Source organism: Gekko japonicus, unplaced genomic scaffold (genome assembly GCF_001447785.1).
Source record: "Gekko japonicus isolate JY-2015 unplaced genomic scaffold, Gekko_japonicus_V1.1 scaffold3516, whole genome shotgun sequence".
Lineage (NCBI taxonomy): Eukaryota > Metazoa > Chordata > Lepidosauria > Squamata > Gekkonidae > Gekko > Gekko japonicus.
Genome location: NW_015163716.1, coordinates 111168 through 121935, shown reverse-complemented (window position 1 = coordinate 121935; position 10768 = coordinate 111168). Strand labels below are relative to the sequence as shown.

The 10768-nt window shown below is 43.4% G+C and overlaps 1 protein-coding gene across 1 annotated transcript in view; it reads right to left on the bottom strand.

Moving 5' to 3' along the window:
- Positions 1-1224: 1224 nt before the first annotated feature.
- Positions 1225-10768, bottom strand: part of LOC107107547 (vomeronasal type-2 receptor 26-like) — a 16879-nt gene continuing 7335 nt past the window's right edge. Inside the window, exons 3-6 of the mRNA XM_015407856.1 lie at positions 6412-7269; positions 3748-3975; positions 2861-2987; positions 1225-2135 (exon numbers count right to left, since the gene is read on the bottom strand). Coding sequence (XP_015263342.1) covers positions 1225-2135; positions 2861-2987; positions 3748-3975; positions 6412-7269 — 2124 coding nt within the window. The remainder of the gene's footprint in view (positions 2136-2860; positions 2988-3747; positions 3976-6411; positions 7270-10768) is intronic.

Below are 10768 nucleotides of genomic sequence, written 5' to 3'. Positions count from 1 at the left end.
TTTGATGGCCCTTAGAGGAGGTGGATGAATGGGGGGGGGAGACCCGGCTTCAGCCTGCTCTTGCCAAGACGGCGGAACAGCGCAGGACCCCTCCGGGCATCCCACCCCGTGCAGAGCGACTCGCGAGAAGCCCCCTTGTTTTGATGGCCCTTAGAGGAGGTGGATGAATGGGGGGGGGAGACCCGGCTTCAGCCTGCTCTTGCCAAGACGGCGGAACAGCGCAGGACCCCTCCGGGCATCCCACCCCGTGCAGAGCGACTCGCGAGAAGCCCCATTGAGGAGGCGCAGAAGGCATCATGGAGGGCAGCCCAGCGGAAGCTCCTCCTGGAGGGGACTGGAGGACACGCCATTTGCATTCATCTGCAGCGTCGAAGGGGTTAAACTGGCAGAGCCTTTTGCTAGAGAGGCCGAGCAGGGAGTGGGTGGGTCCAGAAGAGAGGAGGGGGCTCTTTTGCTCCTCATGTGTATGCGTGCCTGCGTGTCCGGGGAGGGGGTTTTGCTTCTGGACTGGGGGGACTTCAGAGAAGGAGCAGCATCCAGGAGAAGCGGTGCAGCCCGACCCCCCCCCTCAGGGGGAGGTCTCCTTAGAAGCAAGTCGTGCACGGGGGGGGAATAGGATTTTCGATCTTGCAAGGGAGGAAGGTGGGGATCGTGCCAAGCTCTGCCTGTCCTGTCTTCTGGGTGGCAAATTCCTGGACCTTTGGGGAGGGGGCCGGGGGGAGGAGAGGATGGGGGAGGGGCCTGCAAAACCTGCGGGGGGGAGGGGCGGGCCCCAAGGGCCCAATGCAGGCTATGGGCCTGCCTCCACTTAGAAGGGGGGGAATCCCTCAGAAATTCTACCAGAAGGCCAACCTCACAGGTTAAGAAACATATCAGCTGAATCATAATATTGGCAGGTCCTAACTGAGCCAAGATGAAAGACTGCCTAACTTTTCCCCCTTTGGGCTCACTAGTGTCAAATAGTGGCTGGGAAGAAGAGGACTGCAGCTTGCGCTCAATCTAGGATGGCGGAACCCTGCCTTTCTGCTGCCCTTTCTCCATTGAGTTTTGTTGCTGATACTCGATTGAGGACAGAAATACCACAGCAGAAAACACTCGTCTCAGTTTAGATGGATTTCCACATTATAACAACCTAAAGAAAGCAAAGGGTTCAGGTAGTCATCTCATACATAATTCATTTGCATTCGGTGATCCTAAATTTAAATGTATTGCTGTTGTGGACTTTTAAATTCTTTCATTTAGTTTTCTTGTAATCTGACCCTTGGTGTTCAATTCAGGCCTCATAACAATAATATACAATTTAGGGAAAAATATGCAACCCAGCAACCCAACACTGGAGGCTAAGATAGAGAAGACCTCCACGGCCACCATGTATTTTCCTTTGGTGCTCAGATAGGTTGGAACAAAGGTCAGCCACACACTGCAAAAGACCAGCATGCTGAAGGTGATGAACTTGGCTTCATTAAAACTATCAGGTAACTTCCTACCTAAGAAAGCTACAGAGAAGCTCACAGTGGCCAGGAAGCCTAGGTAGCCCAAGACACAGTAAAACATGGTAACTGACCCTTCATTACACTTCAGAATAATTTCTTCAGTCAATGAGTGCATATCAAAATCTGGGAATGGAGGAGAAGTTATTAACCAACCTGTACAAATAGTGGTTTGAATAAAAGAACAACAAAGAACAATGGAGTAAGCCAGTGGTTTCCCCACCCAGTTTCTCATCTTGGACCCTGGTTTGGTGGCTATGAAAGCTAAAACCACAATGACAGTCTTGGCCAACACACAAGAAATGGCCACTGAGAAGATAATGCCAAAAGTAATTTGTCTAAGGAGACACGGCGGCTTCTTAGGTCGCCCAATAAAAAGAAACGTGCAAAGGAAGGAGAGCAGGAGGGAGACGAGGAGAATGTACGAGAGATTCCGGTTGTTGGCTTTGACTATGGGAGTGTCCTGGTTCTTCATGAAGATAATGAGCACCGAAGCTGCCATAAAAGAGAAGGAAAACGCAGAACTGGCCAAACTGATCCCCAAAGGTTCTTCATAAGACAGGAAACTTATATGTTTTTTCAGGCATAAGTCCTGATTAGTATTTGGATATTGATCTTCTGGGCATCGAAAACAGTCACTGGTATCTGAAAAATAAATGTGGATATAGTCACATTTAAGACCTTCATGCAGTGTCCTGCATTAATCTGCATTACTAGGGGGTACGTAGGGCTGCTACATGGGAATCTCAGCATTGCATAAGTCTCATGCAGTTATGTTTTGGGGGTTTTGAACGATGCTAATGAATGATACAGGAACAGTGCAGTTCATGTAAGACTTTTGTACTTGGTAAACTAAACCTCATCACTGAACACGTCTTTCAATTTCAGAAACACATAATTTTATTGGTTTCAATCCAATCATCTGTTTGATCACACATACAGCACACAAAAACACACGTACCTCAAAGTTTTTAACAGCCTGCTACATTGTATCTGCGGCAATCCCCACCCACTGGAAACAGAAAGGAAATGAGATTTCATAGCTAATCTACTCATTTCTTTAATATAAACAAAATTTATCCTGCAGCTGCACTCTTCTAAGTCATAGAGCAAATGGGAAATACCTGTGTGGAAAAGATGACAAAGGTACTTACACAGGTATTTCACATTCGCTCTTTGCTTACTGTGTGTTCCTGCTTGTCTCTTTTAAGTCATCACATCTTGTATTATATAAAAAACCTAAAATTAAAAGGTGATAATATATTCAAAGCTTTAACTATCAGAAAAATCCAGCATTAAAATTGCCGGTTTCAGATCTGGTGTTAGAAGAAAAAAGAATATTGGATAAGCTTGGTGAATACAAACCTTACCCTCCAGGCTTGAAATCTTCCCTTCTGGACATGGACGGCAATCATAGCAGCAAAATGGCTTCCCCTCCTTCTTTTTCTTCCTGTATCCTGAATGGCATCTGTCATTGCACAGAGAAAGGGGCTGCACCTTTCCATAAATGAAATGTTTTGGGGTTTATTAAAAATAACATTCAGGAAATACGTTTCAGGAGTTTTCATTTCACTAGTCAATCATCCATGTAAGGAGCAGCTTGCCACGGGTATGGCATAAGAACATCTCTTTTGGAGACCACTTAATATGCAATGGGATATTTCTATGTCTTCCACTAAAAGGCAGAGTTCCATATATTATACAGATCTCGAGGAAATGCTATGGCCACCTCAAGGGGGGAAGTGCCATCAAATCACAAATTACTCATGGAGATCCTGTAAGGTTTTCAAGACACTACATGTTCAAGGGTGATTTGCCATTGCCTGTCTCTGAGTAGCAACCCTGGACTTCTTTGGTGGTCTCTCAAACGAGGATTAACCAGAGCTGACTCTGCTTAGCTTCCAAGAGCTGATGACATTGGGCTAGCCTGGGCCACACAGATTAGGGCACCATGAGGCTTACAAATCCTACTGACTTTAGTTGAAATAAAGTTCCGCTGTTTGAAGTGTGACTTGCTACTCGGAAAATGACCGTTTCTGTAAATTAAGTAAATAGTTCAGCAATATATGTTCACAATTGTGCAATGTTATGATTTCAAATTGAAAAATGTGGTCAGAATAGTACTTATCTGATTGGCAGAACACAGAGGCAGAACTGCTCCAGAGTTTGAACTCGAAAACACTAATGGAACACCAGGAACCTAAAATGATATTCCATAACATAATATGCCCTGAGAAGCATACAGACAAGAGCACACCTGGTTAAACATGTGCGACCAAATGATTTGTTCTTCATGAATGGAGAACACTTTGTCTTCGGGAGCTTTGGGGTCAATCCTTCCAACTCTGGCTCTAAGAAAGGACTCATTAGGAAACGTGATCCAGTTGATGATATCAAATCCAGCTGCTATCTCCACATTTTCATCAAAAGAAATTAGGTCCCCAGCACTATTGTTGAATGAGACTCTTTTCAAAAATCCATGGAACTAGAGAAGAAGAAGAAGAAGAAGAAGAAGAAGAAGAAGAAGAAGAAGAAGAAGAAGAAGAAGAAGAAGAAGAAGAAGAAGAAGAAGACGACGACGACGACGACGAAGAAGAAGAAGAAGAAAGCATTTTAACATTTTTCAGAGTATATTGAGAATCCATTAACACCTGTACTGGAACTTATATAGGAACTGGCTAAATGCAGTAATACAAGGTTTCTGAAAAGTACAGATTTCAAAGGAACAGGGAGAATGCTGGTGAGGAGAGTTGAGTGATCATTGGGAAAGGATAGGATGTTGAAGGAAAGGAGATTTCTCACTGGTAGAGCATCCACCTGGCATGCAGAGGGTCTCAGGTTCAATCCTCAGCATTTCCAGATCAAAATATCAGGTTGGAGGAAATGAGAAAAACCTCTGCATGAGACCTTGGAGAGCCTCTGCTGGTCTGAGTAGGTAATACAGATATTGATGGAGCAATCGTTATGTTTCAGTATAAGGCAGAATTATGTCTTCATGCCTACCATTGGCAGGTGATATATACAATAACTTCTCCAACGATTTGTGAAGGAATGGAAAAGGTATCAAGCAGAGCACCACATACTGGACAAAGAACTGGTAACCCATGTTGTCAACTATGCACCCATATATTGTGAGCAATTGAAGGGAAATAAAAAGAGTCACAGACAAAAAGAACTTATATGTACTAGAACACTCCACTTGAAGTGAAAGCATAGTTTGGAGAAGAGGAGATTGAGGGGGGACCTGATTGCTCTCTTTGAATATTTGAAAGGCTGTCATTTGGAGGAGGGCAAGGACCTGTTCCAGTTGGCAGCAGAGGATAGGAACTGAAGCAACGGGTTTAAATTACATGCAGAAAGATATCAGCTGGATATTAGGAAAAACGTTTTCATGGTCAGAGTGGTTCAAAGGTGGAATTGGCTGCCTAGGGAGGTGGTGAGCTCCCCTTCACTGACGGCTTTCAAGAAAAGGCTGGACGAATATTTGTCAGAGATGCTTTAGGCTGGTTCTGCATTGGGCAGGGGGTTGGACTAGATGGTCTGTATTGCCCCTTCCAACTCTATGATTCTAAGACAAATCCACCCCATATTGTGTTAGGGTGGGAAAGTGGGACTCTGATTTAACAGGGCTGCTTTTCTTTGAGTAAATACCGATAGACAAGTAAACAAAATGTTATCGATATTGACTGCATAGAGCAGCCTTGCCACGGAAGCTTGCTGGGTGACCATGAGTCAGTTGCTCCCTCTCGGCTCAGCCTAACTGGGGGGAAATAAAAGTATAAATATCTAAATGAATGAATTAAAATATATAGGACTTGTTTAGACAATCTTTTATTTTTTAAAAAAAAATATACCACTAAAGAAATTGTACACCTGAGAAACTAGCAAAATGTTATGGAAACACTAACAGGAATTGTTGGAAATGTAAGAAAAATGTTGGTACATATATGCATATGTGGTGGAGGTGCGAGAAAATACAAAGATACTGGGAAAAACTTACAAGATGATAAATGAAATTATAGGAAAACAGATAGAAAAGTTGCTTTACTGAATATTCTTCCCAAATCATATAGTAAGACAGATAAATATATAACTTATTTTGTTACGGCAGCCAGAATATTAGTAGCCAAAACATGGAAGGAAGAGGAAGTACCTTCAAAAAAAGAAATAATAGATAAGATGCTATCAGTAGCTGAAATGGATAGATTCAGTTTAATATTACAAGGTCAAAGTAAAGAAGTATTTGATAAACGATGGGAAATGTTTTATATATGGTTAGACAATCTGTATAAAAATGACTCACAAGAATAGGAAATGTAAAACGGAATGTTAAGTGTATGGTAGAATATACTATAAATAAAAAAATTTTAAAAAAGAAAAGAAATTGTACTGGCCTTTGTTACTACCTCACCACTATCCATTCGTAGCCAAATCAAGTATATAATAACTAACAAATTGGGGGGAAAGGCAAGAAAAAGCAATTAATTTCCCTCCAAATACATACGTAAGAATGATAGGACTGGTCTATGGCCATGAGGCTCAATGAAAACAATCACACCCGCTGTCATTTTATTGTACATGTAAATACAGATGAAGCGGCCTTATACAGTCTTCCAGCACCTCCCCAGAGACTCAGGCTAAGGTCTTTCATATAATCTACTGCAAGATTCTTTAACTGCAGAAGCTGAGGATTGAACCTGGGACTTTCTGCATGTTGAGGAGATGATCTGCCAATGAACCATGACCCCTCTCCTTAAATGTCAGCACTGAACAGTTGTGTAATAGATTGTTAAGGGCTAGAACATCTGCTTTTGAGCCAAGGATGCATTTTGCAGTTTGGGGTCTCTTGTTCACCAGTTCTGACTGCCAGATGTCCAATTCTGGAAAGCTCTCCAGCAATTATGTGCTTTCTCAGCATTACCTGCCATGGCTGTTTTCTCAGCAGCTTATTTCTCCCATCTGCTACTGCTCTGTGTTTGAGCATGGACGAATACATGGCATGTAATGCATGTGCCACCACATAGACAGCAGTGTAGATGCTATAGCTGTGGCCTGTCATGCTCATTTCAAAGACAGACCCAGGAAGACTCTCCAGCTTCTCCTTCCCAGTGCAGATTTCTTCATCATTCGTGGCTTCTGTGGTACTGGGGAGTGAACAGCCAAATGCATGTTTCCAGAAATCACCCATAAAGTCATCTCCTTTTTCAGAGGCAGGATCCCTTGCCTGAAGAAACTGATCAAATCCTAACACCTCTCTTGAGTGAACTGCAAAAGATAAAGCACCATGGATGAAGTCTAGGTCCCAACGTCTTTGAAGTTCAATTGATGTGAAATCCATCTGGGCTGTCAGGATCCAGACTTTGGCTTTTGTCCTCATGGGTATCTCTTTAAATTCTGCAGCCCTCAGCAAGAACCGCAAATTTATCACCGTTTCAATTTCACCATGTACCACCACTGCTTTGGCTGTGCTTTCCATGACAAGTCTCGATGTGTCTTCATTTCCAGCTTTCATTTGAGACAAAGAACTAAAAAAAGTCATTGATGGGAAAGTTACTACGAAATCAAAGCAGATGCCGTGCTCGGAAAAGCTAGAAAGTACCTCCTGTACAAATTGCTGCCCATGTTCATTATCCACGTAGATCACCCCAACCCATATCCATCTGAAATAAAGCAGTAATTTCATAATCCCCATGTACTGATTGGTCCAACTAGGAAATATCTTGTAGAGGAAAGCAGCTTCATTTTTGTTGTTCATCACTGGAGCAGAGCCATAGGGCAGCTAAAAGAAACAAAGGAGATAGCAGAGAGGTATCTCTCCTTATATATAATTGAATAGTGGGTGCCAAAGTTCTAATTCTAAAATGCACTCCCTTAGTGTATGGCTGATGGCACTGCTCCTCAGCATATATCACCACCAATCAGAAGGCAAAGCCCGGGTCCCGCCCACACCACAACTGCTGCGACAACCTGGTCTTTTGCATATGGAAGCTGATTGGACTTCAGTCCATTCCACACCTCAAACTCCCCCCCCCGCAAGGCAGTTGGAATTTTCAGTTGCATAACATACCTCATAGGGGAGAGGAGAATGGGTAACAATGGTTACCACTCTCCAGGTGAGGGCTACAAATAACTCAAACCTACAAATGCTCTTCAGGTAGCAGAGATCAGTCCCTCTGGAGAAAACAGTGGACTCTGTCATTAAACCCTGCTGAGGTCGCCACAGGAAACTGACACTGTTTGCCCAAAGCCAGAGCACTCTCCCAGAGCCTCTTTCTAGATCCTGTATTTATTTCTGCAACGGGCCTTATTTCTAGTTTCAAAATAAAACAATCCTCTGGCTTGAGACTTCTGCTGAGGAACCATGGAAGACTGAATGTCTCTCCTATGCAGAGGAATACCATGGTCATCAAAGCAGGTCTGGAGACACTCTCCAGCCATTGTAGTCTCTCTGGATTGAAAGGGAAAGTGAGGAGTGCATCCATTTGTTTTCAGAGTGGCAGCTCCCCTGATGGTTTTATTGCAGAGCTGGAGGTCTTTGTGTAAACCCTGGCTCAAGCGCACCAGCCACAGGAGGAACAAGAAGCTTGTTGCCATGATGGACTCCTAAGGGAAATTAAGTCTCCCCAAGCATCATCTCTTACACTTTAAAGGAGTTATTCATCATTGCTGGCAAGCAGTACCGTACCTAACCAGGGGCCCATGGGGGCTGGCCCCCTGGTGATTTTAATGGGCCCCCTTCCCAATACTTGGCAAACTAATTTATGTGGCAGCTCTCTCTCTAATTTATTGCTCTCTCACAACTTTAATGGCAGTAGCTCACAAAGTAGAAGTTTTGCTCACAAAACTCCACAGCTTAGAGGCAACATTGGTGGTGGGCCCCCTGAGAAAAACATGGGCCCCCTGAGCAAAAGGTTGTTAGCTACGGGCCTGCTGGCAAGGATTGGTTTTCATTTGTGACTGAAACAGCCTGCCTCTTCTTGCTGAGGGTGAGACAAAACAGTATTTTATGTAACTATATAATTTAATCTGATCAGCAAAGACTTAATATTTTGAGTCTCTATGGTAAAAAGTTTATCAAGAATATATTACCAGGGATGATTTTAAAATGGACTAGGGGTACAGTTAAACAAACTTTTTACCTTTGACATTTCTGTCAAGTAAATGAATAGTTTGAGGAGACTGGACCAAAATTACGTGTCATAGCTACAATGCTCTTTTCAATGTCATTTCTAATTGGTGGATATTTACAAACTAGTAATTGCTGATGTCTCATTGTCATGGTGATTTACAACCTGTCTGGCTGTAAACACGGGGAATAGAGGAACTGTGTTCTTTATTTAGCCTCTCTGCCAGGATTGTTTGTCTTTGAAAAGTGGCTTTTTGCCATTTTAATTTACAATGGTGACTCCCAGGACAAGCTCAAGCTCAATAGACTTGTCTCTGGGAAAACCAGTTACAGATGAACTTCATAAACTGTTTGAGCCTATGACGAATAATTTGGATTTAATTGAAAAGTGTATAGAAGACAGACTGTCAAAGATGGATAAGGAATTCATGAAAATGCATGAGGAAATAACCTAAGAGGTTAAAAAAAACCTAGACAGTTCATTAAACCAAATTTCTGGACAAGTAAAACAGATTTCTGATAAAGTAGAATCATTAGAATGTAAGTCAGAGGTGCATGATGAGGAACTAGAAAAACACCGAGATAATCTTGCCCTCCTGGAGCTGAGAGAGAAGGCATTTTGTTTAAGGCTGACGTCAGTTTTTGAACATATTGATGAAAATATCAGAGAAACCGTTATAAAAGTCTTAGATTTTCTGGAGACAAGAGAAGAGATGGAGCAATAAACAGATAAAATATACAGAATAAATTCCAGATACCCTACTATGAAAAAGGTTCCAAGGGATGTACTGGTACAATTTGTTAGGAAACAAACAAGAGACCAACTTTTCCAGCCGTGTTATAAAACAAAATTCAGAATGGATGACATAGATATAATTATCATGTAGGAACTTCCTTTGAAAATTCTACGCAAGAAAAAGACTATTTTATTTATTTATTTATTTATTACATTTATACCCCGCCCTCCCAGCCATGGCCCATATGAATTTTAACTGAAAAGTTAAAACATAAACCAATTCCTTTTCAATGGGATAATTTAGAGGGTGTGGTCCTGACTGTCACTAATGATCATAATCTAATTAAGAGCAAACAGGAATTCCTCTAGAGTCATTTTCCTATATTGTTGGTGGATATTTTAAAAAATGTCATTATCTACTATGGGGAAAAAGAAACATCAGCCTCGGCCACATGGGCAGGAAAATGCGGGGGGAGGTGTGTCTGTTTGCCCCGGAGCAAACTAACGTGCGACTGCGCAATCAGGCGTCGGGTTGAGGTCCTGTCGCGCTCCCGTGGTTAGGGGGAGGTGCCGATCACATGACGCGGCAAAGAAGCAGAGCGACGCGGCAAACGGGGTTGTGGGGTTTTTTTAACTGAAATGTGCGCATGCTCCATTGGGTGCTTGTGCGCATCCATGGAGACTTGGGGGAAAAAACCCTTTTTGCGAGGGGACATGGGCAGGCGCAGGAACTACCACCGGAAACGCGATCAGATGCAAACCCTTGCCCCACGGTTTCCGGAAACTAGTACCTCCGAGGTACTAGTTTTTTACCCTGCATCTTCAGCGGGAAGCCTCGGGTGCGCCACGGGAGCTCTACGCTTCCTAGATGTGGCGGTGAGATTGCGCCCAGAAAATCCACCTATCTTCCGTCTCTCTAGCGTGCCTAATGCTCCGTGTGACCGGGGCCATCTTTTATCTGAGCAGCATAGTTTCCTCAATTTCACATTCCAAAGAAGTACAGTGCAACTCCTTCCACTTGGAGTGAAGTGGAGGAGGGAGAACCCCATCGGGGGACAGGAGAGAGAGGGAGGAGGAGGTGATTAATGGTTCCTACAGAAACCCCCTGTATGTCCCACCTCAAAATGTGAATGGGCCAATAAGCACACCGACAAGCTCACCACTGCCATGAGGAATATATAGCAGCTGAATAGGCTTTGGCGGAATCATGTAGGAGGGAGAAAGGAGGAAAGAAGAGTTGACAGGGGTGCACAAAAGAGGAGCCATGCTGGATGTGAAAGAGTGGGATTTTTTTTGCAAGCACCCAACCATCTGAATGCTTCTTGCACGGTGGAAAGGAAACCTGATCGGCTATAAGGGCAGTGCCTTGGGCCAGCTCCTCCCTGACCATGCACACTCCACGAGGGCTGCCCAGAC